Below are 22,715 nucleotides of genomic sequence, written 5' to 3'. Positions count from 1 at the left end.
TTTGATCAATATTGCATTAGGGTATAGCCGGCGTTAGTGCTGGTTGACAAGAGATAAACTCGTAATTATTAAAATTGAGAATTAATTACATCGATCTCACTATAAATACAAATGCAGTTTACTATCAAAAGCCTTTGTAAAATATCAAAAGCATTCCTATGACGTCAAGTAGACACTGATTATTCTCTCTTACCTAAACTGTTGACTGCTGCCTAAGCAATTGACCTCAGTTGTTTATATTGATGTGTTAAACCGTAAGAATAATTGTCAATAGGTTTTAAAAAGATAATATTTAAGAGTTTGTGCAATGTTTGGATACATGTGTGTTTAAACGATATCAAGTAAGTGATTTAAGTGTATCATTCTATCAAAAAGATCTGACTTAAACAAGGAAGTAATTTACTTCTGAATATAAAGCAGGTTGGTGTTCCCCGGGCTTCCACTCTTTTCAATTGATGACTAATAGTTTGTTTACATTTTAAATTCAAACTTAAATATATTTCGCTAGCTGTGACAATTAAATGACTTGTGAAAACGTTGGGATTTTAGTAAAAGCATTTTATCTATATTATAAGATCGATGCAGAAGTATTAGTTTCGGTGAAGTATTTTTAAATTGCTCTTGTGTTTTTAACGTAATTCTTTTTTTCGATATGTTAAAAAAGGAGAATATATTTTGGTGTGTTCAGTGTATAGACAGATGTGCTTTAAAGGATGAAATATAAGTGTTTTAAGCCTTCAAAAGAGAAAGTAAATTTTTCAACAAGGAAGTTATTTGCTTCTGAATATTATTCAGGTTGGTTCGTTTAAACCATTATAAGCTCGGTTGTTCAGAAAGCTAACAATTTATTTCAAACACTCTCGAGTCTGCTTCCGGAGTCAAATTCATTAGTCCTAAGTTTCTAATGAGCAAACTGAGGGTGCAAAATGTTATAAGAAGTTAGAGAAGTAACAATTCGCCCTGTACTTTTCATTGTATTATTAATAAAGGAATATCAATAAACTTAGCCCCTAAGCAAAAACGTTGAATGTGTTAAATAAAGGATAACTTTAAAAAGAGACCTTTTTGATGTGGACTTTTCGAAAATACATCTACTTTCGATTTCGATTTTTACTCTTGGCTATTTGCTGTAAATGAATTCTACTTTCGCTATCGCGTTAACAGTGTTTTCGCAACAATAAATTTGTCAATAACTCATCAACATTGTGTAACTAAAACAAACATATAGAATTGAAGCTATTACTAGTAAATATAAATTTAAAACAATAGAAATACTACGAAAAACGCTTTTTAATCAATATTTACATCAAGATAGACTCGAAGCAGACAACACGTCTGCTAACGTACGAGCACTGGTCACCTCCCTTTGCGGGGAGCTGTTCGATCAATGTTGTACTAACTGTATAACTGTTGTTCATGCTGTCTGAAATATATAAAACGCTTGATATTTTTAGCTGGTCCTACTTGCAAGTTGACAAGTTTGTAAAAAGTATAATGTCTCTGTAATTCATGACATTCTGCCTATAGTTTAGGCAGTACTTAGAGTATTGAAAATCAATTACATGCAATATTTTTATATCAGTATCTTTTTCAACATTTAATATAAGTATAAAAACAAGTATCACTATCAGTTATATTGTTTATTGTGTATTATTTTGATTGTATATCATGAAGATGAATCAACTTAAATAAGTCAACATCATAAAATGCTCATGAATACATGGAATACTCATATGGAAAATCAGTATTGTGAATAATGTTTTTTCAAGACATTATCTAGATCTGGGCTAAAAGCATTAATCAACGAAATTTATCATCATATCATAAAATTAAAACTGCACTCTCACAGATTGAACGTTTTGACAACCTCTTATTTTTTTCTTGAAACGAGCCAATTTTTGTGAAAAATGCACTGAAACTAGTTATATGACTGCTGACAAAAAAAATGATCTCGGATTTTTATATTTAAGTTCAAAAATTGATGTTTAATGCATTTTTCTTAAACCGTTAGTAACCATTTAAGTCATAAAACATGAATTTTCGAATGGAAATATGAAGTTCTATGATCTGATCTTTTGTCAGCAATCTTTAATCGTGATCGTTTGCTGATACCAACGCAAAAATTTGCTCTTTCCAAGACAAAGAATAAATAAAGTTGTAAAAACGCTATACGTGTGAGAGTGCAGCTTTAACATGTCTTGACCACTATGATGTTTAAACTCTAGAGTTGCAAGTTTGTCCTTAATCTTTCCACATGACTTTGTTCTTTGAAATCGTATCACACTTACCTTAATTTATCTAGTTAATTTGTATAACTCCGTGAATGGCAGATTGTGACTAAGCATCCCATAGACTACAAATGCACTGGTTTGGAACTGCCAGTGCATAGTACATTCATGGCATACTAATCATGTTCAGATGTTTGTAGTAATTTCACCAATTTCCTATGTAGAGAATACATGTGTCTGGTCAAAGCCAGCATGAACCATTCAGATGAAGTTCTCTCACCTTTAGAATGAACAACATATGCGCTTCTTTGCAAATTTCACAAAAGATAGTTTTGCAAAATTAATGTTATAAATAGATGCATACATTTGAAGTTTCTGCTAAATGATTTAACATTTTGTGCAGGTTTTATCAAGCTAACCTTGATGTAAAATTCAGTTGACATTTGAGAACTTTTGCTTAGCAAATAATCTACTCCATGACTAATTTACATAAAAGGGATGTTACTCTTTAGTCAAGCGGACGGTTACAGATGGCCTTTCTTTAAATACAAACTTTGATAGTACTCCATCGATAAATACCTAGGTTTTTAAAGCCACTTTTGTTGTAACATAGCACGACATTCCATTTGTCAGTCAAATGACTGCCACTAAATCAGCTTGGCATTTCCATCGTTTTGCGTGTCACTACTGTTATGCCAAGTTTTTCATGAGAATTTAAGTGCTTTAATTTTTAATGGCTGGCAATTTTTTTCTTGGTCATTTCAACATCAAATCTGGTCAAAGGAGTGGATTGGACAGAGGCAAAGCTGTTGCCTATTTGGGCTAACACACCGATCCCCAATTGAAATTGTTTAACCGCCCCTGCATATTATACTGATACTGGTACACTAAATTATTGACAGATTCAGACTTCAGCCGTTTTTCAGGAACAAAGGATTTATCGTCAGTTTGAAACTGTTTCAAACTTTCTGTGTTTGACTTGGTTGAACTTATTGATTCGTTCCATTTCTTCTGTTAACTTTCAAATTAAAAGCGTCTACTTCGGAAGATTAAGCAAAATCCATTATGTTTTACTCGTTATTTTGGTGATAAACCATGTAAGTGGACTGGAAACCTCGGAAAGTCCATGTTTTTTTACTGAATTTTCGCGGACGCGGAAGTTGATATGTCGATTGACTGGCTCCCGTTTCATCTTCATTCTCTATCAAAACCGAGAGGCAGTACCAAGGGAAGCAACTACGCATGAATAGCAACGCCAAGGGACGCAAGTCAGTCGAGTTTTTCAGAAAATGCGGAACAGGGGGTAGTTTGTAACAAAATTGCCAGCTTATGAAAATGATTTGAACTGAATAACATATCGTATCAAACTTGAAAATTATCAATCTTTTATATCGTTATGTAATGATTAAATGTCAAATATCAGTTCAGTTCTACTTTAAGGAAATCGTTGTATATATATGACTGTTGGCTATACTTGTAGAAATGTAATGACCATTGTACGGAGAGTAAATCTTGTACATTTCTTATTTCGACCAAAATGAAAAACACACAAGAATTAACTATTTATTTGGATCAAAATGCATCTGTCTCTGTGAGCAAAAAAAATCCAGATAAATTGCACAATGGTATTTGTATCGTTTCCAGATACAATATTGTAGTCCTCTGGTGTTGAGGCGTCCTCTACTGTTGAGTCGTCCGTTATCGGACACTTGTGATCAGATACTTCAGATCCATTGGTGTTATAACGCGATGTTTTGACTAAGCAAAAACAAACGTAAAAGCGAAAATCAACAGATAATTAATACAAACCATATGGTGTTTATAATGTTGTTTTTAATTTTCATTTGATTTTCATAACAATTGCAAATAATTGTTAATCGTTGCAAACAAAATGTACGGTCCATTGACTTCAAAATTATAATGCAACATCTACGTTTGCTGTTAATAGCACTTTGTCCCGACAGTTATATGAGTTATGCTACCAAGAATAAGCCGTGATTAAATTATTCGGGCTATTTTAAATGGCGCTCGATGTCCTGGGTTTCATCTTCCGATTTTTCGATTGAATGGCCTCAAACACTTCATTATTATAACCGACATACACATTTTATCAATATTCAATTCTATTCGTTGCATCTGAGGCATTTGCTTTTTCTTGTTCATTGTTTTTTTTTCTTCATCCGTGTTCTCACAAAGCAGGAATCCTTTAATTAAACAAATAAACAAGTTTAAGTTTATACTTTTCACGATCTATTTCGAAAACCTACAATCTTTATTAGACTTATGTCCCTTAATGAAATAAATAAAGAATCCATACTACCACACCATAGATATTCCCTTTATAAAAGCTGTTTTCTATTGAAAGTGGTTAATATCATTTCTTGAAATATTCCTTTAGTGGCATGCAGACAGTGAATATCGTCGTTTAACAAAACTGTTGGCTGCTCCTGTAGTAACTAACGTCAGTTGGTTACATTGATATGCCTGCTTGTGTTTATCCTTAATAATTATTTAAATAGGTTTATAGAAAGAGGCCATTCGGGAGTTTGTTCAATATTTAGATAAATGTGTTTTTTAAATGATGACAAATAAGTGTTTAAGCGTAACAGAACAATAAAGGAGATTTAACTTAAACAAGGAAGTAATTTGCTTCTGAATACAATGCAGGTTGGTTGACCTCGGTTTTCTGTAATCATGTTTACAATTTTGAAATACACACTATTCAATCCATGAATACACTTTTTGAACTTTTTAGATTCATGCTTTAAGTTATATTCACTTTATTGGATGGCTTATGTTACCTACAGTGCTTACGTTTGGATTTCAGTAAAAGTCTTGTTACATTAAATACGATCGAGGCTTAAGTGTTAGCTTTTACTTACTTGTATTGTTATTTTGATATGCTTTCATTTGCCTTAGAGACTTAATTACATTCAATATGTTTAAAATGTATATTTAGGAGTGTGTTCAATATTTAGATAAATGCATCTTTAAATAATGATATCCAAATGTTTTAAGTGTAACAAAGCTAAAGAGGCGATCTTATTTAAATAAGGAAGTAATTTGCTTTATAAATACAATGCAGCTTGGTTTCTCCGGTCTTCAGAGACCATAGGGAGATCATAGGGAATTAATATTTGAAATCATAGTTACTCATTCGACATTTTTTTTTTTTTTTTAACATTTTTGATCCAGTCATTAAATACGATTCAATATTCTGTGACGACTAAAATGACTTTTGCTAACGTTTTGATGTTAGTCATAGTATTGCTATATTAAAAAGACCGCTTGCAGATTGCTTGTAATGGCTATAATTGATACCAAATGACGTAACCGAATAATTATGATAAAAACTAGGTCGTTACATATACTATTTCGACTAATTGTAAAGGCATGGACAATTGCCAGCCAGACGTATGTTTCATTTACTTTTTGGAATATAGGTACTACCTGTTTGCCAGTGCATTCAGCAATATCGATAATTTGTCATCACTATAAATATTATGTATGTCATATTTTGTAAAAGGAGAACGTCATATTGATTGGATGTTAACTATTTATTTTAATCTGGACAAACTTAATACATATGTTGAAATAGATACGAGAAAAAATTGCGAATTACCATATCCATCAATCGACAACACATTAACACAAACACATAATGCAGCTATTTTTATAATATTTTACATTTACTTTGCCCCTGAGCATACTTATAACCGCACGGTATAACTAAAAAAGTTATACATCTAGTTATATTACTTAAAATATCAGTGTATGTCCTATTGTGTAAAAGGAGTCCGTCATATTGATTGAATGTTAACTCTTTATTTCAATCTAGACAAACATAATACATATGTTGAAATAGATACGGGAAAATTGCTAATTACCATTCCCGTTAACATCAACACATTTACACAAACACATAATGCAGATATTGTTATAATATTTACATTTAAATTGCCCCTGAGTACGGTTTGCAAAAAAAATTACTCTACTCCCCTAAAACCAGCACATTTCAATCTAACATGCCATTTTGTGTTTATGTTTATAACTAAAATGTACGCACTATTTATTTAACGCACTGATTTAGATTTGCATTCATTGATCCAAATGAACAGGCTAAATTCCTCCGTCATCAAACAAATTTGACAGGCATATCGAAAGTTTATGCAAGATGCGTTTTCCTTCTGTCAATAACGCGATTGGTAATTACATAATCGAGATTAGATATGTAAGTATAGGTATGTTGACTGCTGCTGCTTTGTGAATCTCGTTAGCTTCTTGTTATAGATTCTCCGTCCCTTGATCTCATGGGGTTGACATACATTCAGCTTGCTATAAATACTATGTTACCGGTAGATGCGATTTGTTATGGACGTTGACATACAATCAGCTTGCTACAAACAGGATGCTCGTTGGGTATATGCTATACATGTTAGGGACAAGATATTGTTTAAATCATAACTGTACTAATTGATCAACAATTTATTTAAAGTATAACCGATACTCTTCCATCATGCCATTTTCATACGTATCATTCCAATATCTAAAACCTGGGTGTAATTTTACATGAAAAAGAAATATGATAGATTCGTTCGTTTCACAGTCTAATATTCAAAAAGCAGGAACGCATAATAAGCCGTCATGATTTGAGATTGGTTTTGTAATTGGCACGGCGTTAATGTCTTAATAATAATTGTTGTCATTGACAGCGTTACTTGCAGTTGGCTTTATAGCACACGTATTGTTATTATTTGAATTCTCATGATGGTGTTTATCATTTACATATTTTTATTTTCAGTCATACTTAACAGACGATGAAGTGATGACAAAGAAACAATTAATTGACCAAAAACAATAACTCACATCGAACGTTTTGGGTTAATTCATTATATATTAAACTTCCATGAGCATTTGACATGGCATCAAAGCAAATTCAGTGTGAAATGTGCAGTAATGAAATTGCAGTTGGATATTGCCAAACTTGTGGATACGTTGGTGAAAAATGTGTAAATATTCACAAGACAGGAAAGATGTTTCAAACTCATACTGTCATTATGCATGAGGCTAACAAAAAGCATACGGATAGTTCAGGAAATCCAAATGTCAAATTATGGGACATCACAGAAGAAAGATGTAAGCAGCATCCGACTGAGAAGGCAATATTCCTGTGCAATATTCATGATTCCATGATTTGCGGTCGATGTCTTCATTCGGAACATATTCCTTGTGCAAAAGAAGTCGTTGACTTGTTGCATGAAGTAGTTAACATTGACTGCGAGAAAGTCAACACAATGAAGTCATTGTTGATGGAGGTTAAAGATGAAATTATGATTTTGAAGGATGAAGCAGAACACTGTAAGGAGATTTACACGAAAAATGCTGATAAATGTGTGCAAAAAAGTAAAGAATTAGGAAATAAACTTAAAGAACGTGTAGATGAATTGACAAGAAGCATTAGAGATGGAATAACGGAGAAACATAACGAAAACTTGACCACTCATTCCCATATTACTACAATGTGTGATGAGAAAACCAAGTGGTGTCACGATGAGGAAAGTAAAATTGATGATTTTGTTGACAATAATATGGCTGGACACTTGTACCTAATGAGCAGACATTTTGAGAAAGAGGTTTCGGATGCCAGATCCCACCTAAAGGAAATAAAATACAAACACACTTTTAAAGGGTTCGACTTCAAAGAAAACAATGTTATTCTTAAATGCGTGTTTGAGGATTTGGAGGAAGTTTGTGAACAACAAGAAGAAGTTACTGGGAGCGACGATGGAACTGCCAACGATGTTGTTGCATCACTTGCAAAAATAAACAAGGTATCGCGTATGATATCGGCTGCTTGAGTACTTTAAACTGTATTATTTCTTACCAACCGCTTTTCATCAAAACTGCAAGTTGACCATCAACAAGAGGTTTGATTGTAACATCAATGAAGTAATTTCTAACTCTTGAATATCAATTAGTCTGCACTTAATGCTTGATTTATTCATACAATTCAACTATGGTTTTTAGCCTGGAATGTCGAATTATATACAAATGCATAGCATTGTTTATAATAACATCATGTATTTACCAAGTATGTTTCTGTTGGAAAATACCTGTTAAACCGTCCATAATATTTACAGGTCCAAGTTCTGTTCATAGTTTGGATGTTTAATTTCAGACCCGGCGGGAGCTCACTGCACTGTTGAATCAACTCAAGCAAGACTTAGATCAGTCAGAAAAGGTTTGTAAAAGTTTCCCCGGCATTGTACTTAAAAATATTTCTTTAAACACACAGTACATGCATAAGTAGTGTAAATTGCTATTACGTGATAGGGGCCATTACATCAATGCACGCTGTTCGAATAGTTTTATAATGTATTTTGTGAAATATACGCTTGCATTGATCATTTGGTTAAATCAAGTAAAGTGTGTTATTTCTTTTGGTTATTAGATATTATACTATTGTCCAAAACTTTAGCCGCTTAACTGAAATATCATTTAAAGCGCATTACTCCATTGCTGTGTTTTAAAGATCAGGTAATGCTTGCAGTTAATATTTATGCAAAAAGTAAGAGAAACAAGCTCAGTAGAGCAAACAGTTTAAACATAAACCCGGTTTAATGGCTCTGGGAAACGCCAAAGACATGTAACATAAAATCACAAACAATGAACATGGAAGAACAGCACAAATATCCACAAGCAGCACAGTGCATACAAAAAACTAGGTATGTTTACTAAACTGCATTTATTTATTCTAAAATATGTTGATGTTAAATATAACGTGTTTCTTTTTCTCATTTATGTACGTTTGTCTGTGTATGTGTTTGTTTATAAATCTACAAATATTATCATTAATAAAAGCATCATTGCCATGTGCTTGCAATTTTGCCTCTGGTGTCTCAGACAAGAAAGGTATTCGAAAACGAGTAGCAACAGAGCTTGAAAGACTCCTCAACATAAAAATCAATGGTGTTTAACAACATAAAGTAAATACATACAAACATTTAATCCTTGATGAAATATTTTGCTATTCATTCATTACATTGTTGCCATGGCCGCAATTTTAGGTAACACTTGTAAGATAGTATTGGCTAGATAAAGATGTATTTAAAACATGTTATACTTTACTTGTGTATTTATAATCATCATTGTGCAGCTTTGATTTATTATGTCGCTATCTCCAATTAATTAAGAGGTTGGAATATCCTGAATAGAATGCTTAAAGTTAACAATCATCTTGTTTGTTCATGGCCCTTTTTTACAATAAAAAACAACTACTTAGTTTAAACTTTATTTAATTTACAACGATTGTGAAACAAGCTATAACAACTTATATTAATCACTCTCGTTGGCACGATGTTGCGCGAGAGTGTGGTCTTGTGTTGTGGGGGAAACCGGAGAACCCGGAGAAAACCCACTTGTCCGGCTTGGTGACCACTAACCAAACTCACATGCGCCCAGGCCGGGAATCGAACCCGGGTCGCCTTGTTGAGAAGCGAGTGCACTAACCACTGCGCTAACCGGACAAACAACTACTTAACGACCCTTTTGTTACCGGAGGTAACTGTTTCTAACCAATTGGATTCTAGAATGATTGACCGGGAAAGTTGCTGAAACTGGTCCTTGGTCTTTAGCTTTTTTTGTATTTATATGACGATAGTTAACGTTTTTGATTATTGTAGTTAATTTAGCTCATTATTCAAATATTTACAGGCACGGAATGTACTTTGTGATGAGCTGAAACAAGTAAAACAAGACAAAGATAATTCAGAAAAGGTGAGACCAGTTATATAAAGATATTTCTGATTCTTAGTTTAGACATATACAGATAGCACGTTTAGTCAACCATTAACAGTAGTCCTTGCAATGGAACGATCTTATTGGATAAATTATGTTTAATCAAATTATATATTTTTTTTTATAAAAACATTGCCGTTATTATGTGTACTGACAAAATAACCCAAACCACTTACTACATATTTCGCCTTTATGCTTTCAGAAAAGGAGAATATCCGAACAAGAACTAGAGAAAGCAAAACAGGACATAGATGAATTTGAAAAGGTAAGATAAACATTTTTACACAGTCCTTTACACCGATAAATAAAATATTTGACAAATAGACGTTATTGACGTCGCTTTATGACGCTCAATAACCTGAGTAGAACGGACAATATCAACTGCATCCAACACATCTCAATCCTGTTAAATTCGATAGAATACTTGGGTAAACATAACTACTCTTCGAACACACATATTCAGACAAGAAAAGAACTATCTGATGAACTAAAACATGTACTTCATGATAAAGAGAATTTGGAAAAATGAGACTTTTACAAACATATTTTATGATTCGTATCGTACATTTATACAGGGATAGTAATAACAGTATTCCTGGCAAAACCAAATGTGTGTATATGCGTTCAAGTGTATTATTTAGTTTAGTTGTTTCGTAATTAGTCGGTCTGCGATAGTGCATGTCTTAAAATCTGCATGCAAATCAATGTAATGATTTTTGTTAAAGAACGCTATCACCATATGCTTCCTATTTTGCCTATTATGTCTCAGACAGGAACGTCATTCGGAAACAAGTTGCAACAAACAGGGTTTGAAGAATAATGAAAAGGAAAATAAATGCTTTATGACAACAAAGTGAAATAATTGACTTTTCGTCATAACAATATTATATAAAATCTTGCTCCAAAGTAAATATGTAAACAATGGTACTTGCTATGTTTATTTTCCAATTTATTGCCCCACTTGTAATAAGGTTTGTTGCACACTATTGTGGAAAGTCAATTAATGAACAAAAAATAATAAAAACTAACCGTAGCCTATAACATTCACTATATTGTTGCATTTGGTGCAATTATAGTTACGCTTCTTATTTAGTTTTATTAAGACAAATAGTTTGCTCTCAGAGGTAATATGTCTATAAAACATGTTATACTGAATATGGGCATATATACTCACCATTGTATGGATTTGTTTCATTATATCTTTCCAATTTCATTATGTCTTTCCAATTATTTCAGAGGTTCACAGAGACGAGGTTAATATAACCGGAGTAGAACGTTTAAAATTATCCATCATCTTATTTGTTTTTGGCCCTTATGGCCCATACTGATAGTTATTGTTATTGATACTTGTATTTAATTAAGCAAGTTATCCCCATGTTTACAGACAAGGAATGCACTTTGTGATGATCTGAAACAAGTGAAAAAAGACAAAGACAATTCAGAAAAGGTGAGACCAGTTATATAAATATAATAATAAATCTTAGCGTAACAGGAATAGCACGTATGGCCAACTGTGTAAATTAATTTAGTACTTGCAATGAAACGAATTGATTAGATGCATTGTGTTTAGTCAAATATATAATTTCTTAATTAAATCATCGCTGTTATTCTATGTTTCGCCTTCAGAAAAAGATGATACTCGAACAAGAAGTACAGAAAGCGAAACAGGACATAGAGGAATTGAAAAAGGTACGATAAACACTTTTATACAATGCCGATAAATATGATATTTAACAAATATAAGTTATTGATGACGCTTTATGATGCTCAGGAACCTTACAAGAACGGGCAATACAACCTCAATCGAACATATTCAAATATGCATATTATAAGATACTTTTTTGTAGTAAACGCAACTTATGACTCGTATTCGAACACATATTCAGGACAAAAATGAACTATGTGATGAGCTGATACAAGTAAATCATGAATAAGATAATTTTTAAATGATACTTTAACAAACATATACTATGAATGGTATCGTAGATACACATAGGGAAAGTTTTAACAGTAGTCCTGGCAAAGGCAAATGTGTGTATAAGTGTACGAGTGTATGAATTATTTTAGGCAGTCTGCGTTTTTGTATGCCTTAAAATATACAACTAATCTGCCTGCAAATCAATAAAATGTTTTGTTATAGACGTCATTACCTTATGCTTCCAATTTTGCATCTTTTGTCTCAGACAAGAAAGGTACTCAAACACAAGTTGCAACATGGCATGACGAATCCACGACCGTAAAGCAACACTTTATGACAATTTAATGCAAATCAATACAAAAGTTCAACGTTGGTGAAACAGTTTTATATTTGTTATTACAATGGAAAATACAATCTTGCTTTAAATAAAATATATACACAGTAGAACTTGCTATGTTTATTTTCTTATTCATTGTCCCACTTGTAATTAAGTATGTTGCACTATATTGAAAAGTTAATAAATGAAAAAAGTGAATCAAAATAACAGTTCAAAGTCTTAAACAGTCACTTAATTGTTGCATTTGCTGCAAAGTTAGTTAACATATTTGATTTAGTACAGGTCGATAAAAAATCTGGATTCAGGGGTTATATGTAGTGTATATATAAAAATACACTTAACCTATGTATTTATAATCATCTTTTTGCTGATATGATGTATGTGTCACTATTTCCAATTATTTCAGAGGTTGAAATTATTTCAATAGAACGCGCTAAATTAGCCATAATCTAATTGTTTTGGCCCGTTTTTACAATAAAAAAACGTATTTACGACATCTTGGCCACCGGATTTAACGGTTATCACTACTATTTAATAGGATTTAGGAATTAAAGACGGAGAAAGTTGCTCGTTTTAATTGGTTGCTCATACACGACTCTGTTCTTAAGCTTTATTTGTTTGTAATATAATGATGATATTTATCACTGTTAATACTTATACTTATTTTAGCTTATATTTATATCTTTACAGACAATGAATGCCTGTTGTGATGAGCTGAAACAAGTGAAACAAGACAAAGATAAGTCTGAAAAGGTGAGACCAGTTATCTAAACATAATTACAAATCTTATCATACATATATATTCAGGGATATTCAACCGTGTTCATTAGTCCTTGCAATGAAATGAATGTATTGGATACATTTTGTTTAGTTCAATTATATGAATTCGCAATTAAAGCAATATTATATGCGTACTGACAATATAACCCAACCCATACACTTAATATTTCGCTTATACGATTTCAGAAAAGAAAGATACTCGAACAATAATTATTGAAAGCGAAACAGGGCATAGAGGAATCTGAAAAGGTAAGATAAACCTTATTACAGAAACCTATAAACCTATAAATAAGATATTTGACAAATAGAAGTTATTGATGACGCTTTATGACGCTCAACACCCAGAGCAGAACGATCAATATCACTTCAATTGAACATATTCCAATGTCTATTACATCCTATAGAATATTTCAGTGAACATAACCTGTAACTAGTAACCATATAAGATATTCGAACACGTGTCCAGACGAGAAATGAACCGTGTGATGATCTGAAACTTGTAAAACATATCCAAGATAATTTTGAAAAGGGGATATTTTAATAAATACAAACATTGTTAATAAATCAAATTAAACGTCGGTATATGTACTATAATTGATTTCAATTCACTAAGCATTATTTGAATTATCATTTCATTTGAATAACTTGCATTGCCATCAGATACAGCTAGTGAACAACAATCTTAATACTCCGGAAAATGTTAGACAAGCAAGTTAATGAGGAACTGGTATTAATGATTGCTTGGACGCTTTCCGCATTTGATTTTTTTGATTTTTTGCCTATTACTAAACCTAAATTATATAATGCTTGTCGACATGGTTATCTATGTAGGAAGTGTTTTCATTAGCTTACTAATTAATAATGCTTTGAACATTTATATGTTTCATAGATTAAAAATTGTTGAGAATATTGCACCTTTAAATCATATTTTGGTAAAACAAATAACATATAAATTGACCCGTGCAATTCGAAATAAATTTTGAATACATCCTTCTTTAAATATTGGCATTTTCATGTCTTGTGATCTTTATAACGCATATTTAGCTAGAGGAAATATGTTGCCATGCAAACTTTATTAACACAAGTTCAAATGAGTTAAAAAACGATTACATATTTTATGAAAAAAGAACTGCAGACTACTTTTTGAGAACTCTGAACTTTGAGATGGCCATATGAGCAATTTGTAATTTTCACTGAATGAGCAAATTGATACAGCTTTTGTTTTTTGAGAAATTGATAACTTTTGCTTAGTCAGGTTATGTAACAATTATTGTGTTTGCAAGTAAACCTTAATATTCAGTGTTTGACTCTAATATAAATGTAAAATAGCTGATCGTTTCGCTCTTTGTCGATAAACCTGGATGTAATGAATATTAACCTGAAAAGCCCAGTGGCAAAAAATGGAACAGAAGTGTTAGCGCTACCTTACGCGAAGTGAGTTACACATAACGTACAAACAAGGGCCCTGTTAAAAAAGCATAATACCTAGGGTAACCATATTCTAAGCGAGAGACATAACGTACACACAAGGGCCCTGTTAAAAAAGAACAATACCTAGGGTAACCATATTCTAAGCGAGAGACATAACGTACACACAAGGGCCCTGTTAAAAGGCACAAGACCTAGGTCTACCATACACTAAACGAGAGACATAACGTACACACAAGGGCCCTGTTAAAAGGCACAATACCTAGGTCTACCATACACTAAACGAGAGACATAACGTACACACAAGGGCCCTGTTAAAAGGCACAATACCTAGGTCTACCATACATTAAACGAGAGACATAACGTACACACAAGGGCCCTGTTAAAAGGCAAAATACCTAGGTCTACCATACACTTAGCGAGAGACATAACGTACAAACAAGGGCCCTGTTTAAAGGCAAAAACGCTAAGGCCTGCAAATACGAATAAAACAAAAAAGGCCCTGTTAAAAGGCTAAATTGTGAGGCCTAACATACACTTAGCAACAGCTACACAACATACAAATAAAATACATGTTTAAAGGAGAAGTGCGAAGGCCTGCCATGCGTTACGATAGTGACACATAAAAAGTACAAACGACAGTGCATTAAACACTACCAGTCAATACAATATGGGATCATCGCCTTCGAACGGTCCGTGAGTCACCAGTTCAGGTATAAAAAAAGAAAAGTACACACTTGTAAAAGTGTCATTGGTCGTTCGAATGCGGTATTATATCATTGGTCAATAGAAAGCATGATACAGTATTATACACATTTTATAATTTGTGGTACATTTATTTTTCGTACATGTGTGTGGATTCGTTTGTCGCCATTTAATCGAGCATGTAGACAATTTTGTATATATGATGTAACAATCGTTCGGTAATGTATCTAATAATTGCTAAAATAAAGGTTTTTACAATTATAAATACAGTATACAAAACATTGCTTTTCTATGTTCATTTTCATATTCAAATTACCGATTATAACAGATTGTTTGACGAAAATCATATGCTTAGTAAAAACCATTAACGTTTTATGAGCTGCTGCATTGCCCACCAAATGTCAAATATTTTTTGATGAAATAAATAATATTTTGTGAGAGTATATAGGTATACATGCTTTTTGGTTATCCGCTGGATGTGTCGTTGTCACTGTGCATACTGTTTTTCTACAAATATAAGACACGCCAGTAGGACCAAAGTAGATCGTTAAAAAATAATTTCAACTAAGCTGGTGTTGTGATACTTTTTTTAACTAAAACTATGGAAAAGTCTCTTCGGCCACCTGATTGGACTCTTGTTAAAACTGTAAAATCGGAATTTTGAATAACAGGCGTCAAATATGTGCACGTCTTAGTTTTGTCGGAAACCTGGCCCCATGTATTTAGCTTTTATTCTATACAATACAATAGTTATCATTATCCACACTGATATATTTCGTTACATTATCCTTACACGACTACAAATTCAGAAGGAACCGTGTGATAAGTTGAAACGATTTAAACACGTCCTATATAATTCAGACAAAGTGTTGCCTGTTACAATCATTTGTTTTGAAGATTGAAAGGGTAGTCAAGATTAGTGAGCCATTGGAATGGGTTATATCGTGCAAGACAAGACATGGATTAGTCTTTTTGTATAGAACTCGCTAATGTTTTGCCGCGTTGCATTCAGACAAGGAAGGGGTTTGAACAAGAGTTACTGAAATATGTGAAAAGGTTAGATATCAATATCAAAAGTAGGATCATCTCAAGGTCAGGGTAGGTATCAAATATTGTCGGAGGTTTTATTCATCTCTGCAGTTATACATACCACGAAAAAACAACACAACGATATTCATCTGCTATCGGTATCAACTTCATACACTTAAATAGTCAAAAATCTCATACAAAGAGTTTAACGTTCTGAAAATATATACATATATGTCAACACTAATAAGCATTGAAATAATAGCATAGTTCATAATGGTGAGCTAAACTGTCTTCATATCGTAACAGTCATTAACAATCTCCAATTACATGTTAATAACGTGCAGTGCAGATAAAATTAATTGCTAAAACTTATAAAACATAACAATATATAATAAATAAACCGTATAGTTATATTTTACAAACATCACAAACAGCAATGCACATAACACAACACATCACATTACCTTGATCTAACCAATGCATGTAATTGAACACTCAAAACGAAAACAAATCAAACTCTCTCACGGTGTCTGTTTTGTCCATGTCGATTATCGACTGTAAACCAAACCGACATTTGTTAGTTATGTAAATATACTTCAGAAACACATCGTAGAAATACCATAAACATTCCAATACAAGATGTGCACACATGACGGAAATACGTTACACAAATAGATAAATAGATAAGTACAGATGAACGAGCATTCTAACATATTGCAAAACCACAACAAATACACAGGCAACGAATGCAAACAAAAACTGACCCTTGTGTTTAAATAGGTACTTACATAACCATTCAAAGTAAAACATTATATAAATATTGCATGGCTTCCAGTGTGACAGTACATATTGTCAACATGAGGGATATACATGCAATATTTATTTTATTATACCGAACACAGTTACATTTATATACATATATAAAGATGTTTCACCATTACATAACTTCAAAGTTTAGTTAATTTATTCTGTTATTATTGTTTGTTTTCATAAGTTGTCATTTTGCTGCATATGAAGAAATAATGCAAACACCGGAAGTTACCAGATTTACAACACATTTTGATAAGCGCTTAACACCTCAGACTTGGGAAACCAAAAATGCCTAGTTTTAGACGCGCGTGCTATTTGACAGTATCATGTCAACCGGTCAAAACGGTACTGTCAGTGTGTGACAGTACAAAATTGCCCATGATGGGTAAATGAGAAATTAACATGGGAAGGTCACGTGAGGTATAATAAGATGGAATTTTGCACACAGTGAAACCAATGATCATATGACTAATTCCCGCCAAATCATTGGTTTGTAACAATCACAGTAAAGGGCGATCTGGCCTGCAAAACCAAAGTGACTCTACCAATAGTTGTTGTCTTATATAGCCCAAGTAAAGGCTTTCACCAAAGTCTGCGACATTATAACGACCATTTTGAAAAACACCATCTGGTAAACTCATTACTAAAACTTTGTCCTTGATAAGTAAATAAAGTAATTCCAAAACATTCATAGCAAAAGATAAAAGGTATGCATATCTATATGATTCAGTGTTATTTACTTAATATCAATTGTTGCTACTAAAGGATTTAAACTTGTATGGAAATGAAGTCAAAATATAATAATAGACACAATGGTTGTAGAATGTTGAACGAACTTTTATTGAAAAATGGTGTTACATTTAAAAGGCGGACAATTATACAAAACTCGAGCCTACTACCGTAACAGAAAAAAGGCTCAGTATTACAAGCCAGTTCTCTAGCAATAACATAGCTTATCCGATGTTGATGCTGTCCCAAATTGTTTAAACGATGTCTACTTTGTCCATAACGTACGGGTACTGCTGCTTTTGTGACTGGTGAACCAACCTGATCTGTCATTATTCAGATGTATTTTGGGTTAATGCGATTAGGAGAAGACATGAGTGAAACTTTGAAACTTGAAAGTATCGTCCTTGTTTAATGGTATTTAGTCGTTTTATGTGGAATAATCAATGCTGTAGATCTAATGTAGATTTCAATGTTATTAAATCAAATGAAGAGATAGGCGAGAAAGTCCGCGCAATGGGCTTTGGGCAATTGTATGAAGGTTTTGGGCTCCGTTCCGATCGGGAACATAGGTGTTATAGTAGGCACACTTACATATATATATATATATATATATATATATAATCTCCTTAATGCCGTAAAATATATAGGGTCTCCTTAATGCCCTAAGTAGATATATATATAGGGTTAGTATATATATGTGAGTATATAACAAGCTTACAACAAACATATATATATATGTTGTAAACTTGTAATATATTCACAATAAAGCAGTTTAACAGTTCGCAACATAATTAGAACAAGAATGTACAATAATTATGCTAACATTAGCTCATTCATTAGCTCATTCAGTTTAAAACTATATCCTTTGCAAATACACTTAATTGTTCAGAACGTACTAGGCTTAGTTTTAATTTTAACAACGCACGGTATTCTAGACAAAGTTAATTGCCCCCCTGGCAAGGGATTAGTGGCTTACTGACCAGATGACTGAAATAAACCATGATGTATTGATCTAGTGATAAGGGAATAACCTGCAAGTAAAAAAATAGACAAATTAGCCCTGCATTGGTCAACAAATAAAGAAAAATGAAAGACCAGCCCTCTCCTAAGATGCTCTTTTGAGAACACTTTGAGATGCATATGCAATTCTTGTCTCTTAGTTTAAATGTTTTTGGTGACGTTACTGAGGTCATCAATCCCAGATCGAATATGCACTCTGGTATTCTAGGGACCTGAAATGATCGGTCCCATTTGCCAACTCTGGTATCCTGGATAAAACGTAACTGCTGAATACAGTACTGAAGTGATCAATCCCTAATGCGACTCTGGTATCCTGGATAAAACGTTACTTGAGAATACGGTACTTAAGAGATCAATCCCTGATGCCACTCTGGTATCCTGAATAAAACGTTACTGCTGACTACAGTACTGAAGTGATCAATCCCTGATGCCACTCTGGTATCCTGGATAAAACGTTACTTGTGAATACGGTACTGAGGAGATCAATTTCTGATGCCACTCTGGTATCCTGGATAAAAAAGTTACTGGTGAATACGGTTCTGAAGAGATAAATCCATGATGCCACTCTGGTATCCTGGAAAAAAACGTTACTGGTGAATACAGTTCTAAAGAGATCAATCCTAGATGCCAATCTGGTATCCTGCGTTACTGGTGAATACGGTACTGAAGTGATGGATCCTGATCTGAAACAGATTAACACCAAATTGAAGTAATACACAATTTGTTCACATTGACACAGATGAAGAGGCTATCACACTAACAAATGAAGTCACCTTTGTTAAAATCACCTTTGTTAAAAGTATGTAAATATGGCTTAAGACCACAATTATTTTAGTATATATTTCATATAAACACTAACCTGGCTTTTCTCTTCAAAACAGTCGTTGCATATAATGATTTTTGCAATTTAAACAGACTTCAAAATCCCTATAGTTCAATTTCAGGCTGTATGCAACACATACTGAAAGTTTGGCAATGATATCCTAAACACTTAAAGAATTAGTATTAGCACCTGTGGTGCTTTCTTAAAAGGCAGAAATAACCATTTCCACCAAATGGTTATCCGCAAAATTTTAAAGAGCCATTGTTTCCTCATGCATTGGAATAATCTGACCAAGTAAAAGTCTCCTTGTAACTTCAATGAAGTCTATAAAACAGCACCACAAAAATTGCCTGCCTACTCTTATAATATTTTTTCTAAGCAAAATAAGATTTTTCCACTTTATCGGCCTAGCGTTTTATATAAAAAATGACATAGCGCCAAACTGAAATCCCTCAACTTGTCAATTTTATGCTTTTCTGGTCCAAGGTAACAGAAATGTTCAGTTTAACAATAAAAATAAGTGATAATGTGTTTATAGACATTCAAAACACCACTATATGCCCAATTGATTGCTTCCGGGACAAATGGCGAAACAAAAGAAATGGCAAAAAACCCCACATCAAAACCTAAAGATTCATGACAACCGCTAGTGTTTTCATGTATGAGGTGGCTACATGATGTAGAAAATGCAGCGATAGCATTAATATGCCCTAGTTAAAAAAATGCATTAAGTATCTGATTTGAAGACTAGATTTGGCCTAAAATCAAGAGTACAGCACTTTACCATTGTCTATAAGTTGCTTATTTATAGCTGCTTTGCAATAAATCTCACTCTTTGTAATCATTTACACACAAACAAGTACTATAGAGTTAACTTACTTTATTCTTCTGAACTATTGGATTCAAATCTGCATCTCCTGGATGCCAAGGGCGAAAAGCCGCAGCTACTTGTAACTGGAGCTTATTGGGACACCATAATCTGCAAGCAAGACACAAAATCAGTGTTTGACACAGAATAAAAAGTATCTGTTTCTACTGTTTAAGTATAAAACATGCCTGTAAACACTCATTTGAGGCATACACAACCTTTTATGTAGGCATTTATGTGATAAATATGCAGAAAGTTCATTAATTCAAATATTTTCATGACAAAACTATTAAATATATATATAGTCTTTTGGACATTTTGCAATCAGTTTTTAAAAACTCAAAGTTTAATCTCAACTAATTGAGTACCTTGATGCATTTTGAAAGCGTTAAAACCATACATACTTATAATTATTTCTTACTTGGAGAGGATATTCCTTTCTCGGAAATCTTTGCCAAGAACCGGTATGGAATTCCATCACAAGACCACGTTTTGATCAGCATTTGTTCTTGTCCTTGAAAATACTTATGTGGCTTCAGCAAACATGTTGGCTATAAAAATAAACAATAAATAAGTGTTTTTAAAGCTGCACTCTTATTAAATAATTGTCCTGAGATTTGATATAAAAAACATAACATAAAAAATATTTTTGGTGCCAATCTGGTGTTAGGTCCCTTTAAGACATTTTGAGTGTATTTAGGCGTTTTGTTTAATGCATAAAGGGAAAAGGTTTCTAATCATAATGCAACCGATCACCTTTTTTTCTTTTGCATTCAGAAATGCCAAGTTGTTCAATGTATAAACTTCAAATAATTGAATATATTCATAAATAATTAATATTATGAATTAATGAAAAGAAGTAATATTTTTTTAGATATGGATCTCATTGTGATGCGGTGATTGTTTAAGTGGATGTTGTTCTTGTTCATTAGCTGAAAATCATATGCACACTATTTAAAATCAAACATCATTCTGTATCATACATGTATGTGTAGTTAGTTTTGATACTTGTTTGCAATTATGTATGTTTGCTTAAAAGAGCAAAATGTGCGAATAGATGCACAATATAGACCAAAGACCAATACAAGTCAGCAGTTTCATTAGAAAATGATATTATCTCAAAGCCGCACCAAAAACGGTATGAAAGAAATTCAATTAGGAAAGAAACAAACAGTATATCAATGGGCTTATACGATCAAGAATAGCTGATATTTGGAACATCTATATCAATAGTTAATGGTGTAGCGCTAATCCAATCGGAGCACAATATTGAAATAAACAGTGATCATGATGTCATATTAAGCAAATGTTAATATCACAGAGCTTAAAGCAAGTAACATACTGGCAATTTATTTCAGGGTAACCTTGACAAAAGTCCGGTTTATTTTCAAACTTATTGCCTCCAGTAATACATAATATGGCAAAACCTGTATTGCTGTTATGTCAAAAACCAGGTGGCACGGATGCTTTCTGAAATACAAAAAAAAGTTTGTAATTTGTGCTAATCTGATATATCCCATTTACAAGTGATTTACACTGAAATATAATTGTCCTTTACTCTTTACTATAGTGCACCAGTCAATCGTAACCAAGCCCCCCCCCCCCCAGGTTTGGGGGTATACCGGGGATAGCCGTGGGAAAAGGCCGTAATTTTACTTTCCAGGTGCCCCCGCAGGGCTGGTTGTTCGCGGTGGTTTTGTCAATGCGCCAAATTTAGCGGAGATTGGGCCTTATATAGAGTCTCTGGGGTGCGGGGCATTTGTCTGGGGTTTAACCACCAGTTCGTCCCCATGGCGGGGATTTTACCCGGGGTTGGCTGGACCGATTATTACTAATCAACTATTACGTATTTGACGAGATACAGAGACAATTGCTGTACCAATACCAGACAATTGAAGACAATATATGCTAGAACTCGCTCAATATCGACCAAACTCGGCCAATATCAACAAAACTCGCCTAATTTGAGTTTACTCCGTTTAGATTGGCTACAAAACTCGCCTAATATAGGATTTGAAAAATGGGCCATTTTCATTGGCTGTCGAAACTCGCTTAATATGAAAAATATGCTGGAAACTATTTTTAAAGGTAGCCATTTTGTTTTCCGTTTTCCGACTGTTTTGAAAATGTTGTGCTTTGTATAATTCTATGTGGAATACTTGAACCTAGTAAATACTTGAACCAGTTGTATGGTACGTGTTAGCAAACGATTTACGAAATTAAGACGAAAAGACATGCTTCCT

At 33.1% G+C, this 22,715-nt stretch overlaps 2 protein-coding genes across 5 annotated transcripts in view; both read left to right on the top strand.

Annotated features, from left to right (window-relative positions):
* Nucleotides 1-220: 220 nt before the first annotated feature.
* LOC128208903 (centrosomal protein of 128 kDa-like) overlaps nt 221-22,715 on the top strand; it is an 83,473-nt gene continuing 60,978 nt past the window's right edge. The window contains exon 1 of the mRNA XM_052912597.1: nt 221-341. The gene's annotated coding sequence lies outside the window, so the exon portion shown is untranslated. The remainder of the gene's footprint in view (nt 342-22,715) is intronic.
* LOC128208904 (structural maintenance of chromosomes protein 2-like) overlaps nt 443-22,715 on the top strand; it is a 32,228-nt gene continuing 9,955 nt past the window's right edge. The window contains exons 1-9 of one of the 4 annotated variants that reach the window (XM_052912601.1): nt 443-465; nt 7,030-8,059; nt 8,407-8,469; nt 9,942-10,004; nt 10,228-10,290; nt 11,410-11,472; nt 11,652-11,714; nt 12,971-13,033; nt 13,247-13,309. In XM_052912601.1, coding sequence (XP_052768561.1) covers nt 7,148-8,059; nt 8,407-8,469; nt 9,942-10,004; nt 10,228-10,290; nt 11,410-11,472; nt 11,652-11,714; nt 12,971-13,033; nt 13,247-13,270 — 1,314 coding nt within the window. In that variant the 5' untranslated portion in view covers nt 443-465; nt 7,030-7,147 and the 3' untranslated portion in view covers nt 13,271-13,309. The other 3 variants (XM_052912599.1, XM_052912600.1, XM_052912602.1) reach the window with 3 other exon arrangements.

Source organism: Mya arenaria, chromosome 11 (genome assembly GCF_026914265.1).
Source record: "Mya arenaria isolate MELC-2E11 chromosome 11, ASM2691426v1".
Classification (NCBI taxonomy): Eukaryota; Metazoa; Mollusca; class Bivalvia; order Myida; family Myidae; genus Mya; species Mya arenaria.
This window is presented reverse-complemented; position numbering and strand designations above follow the sequence as displayed.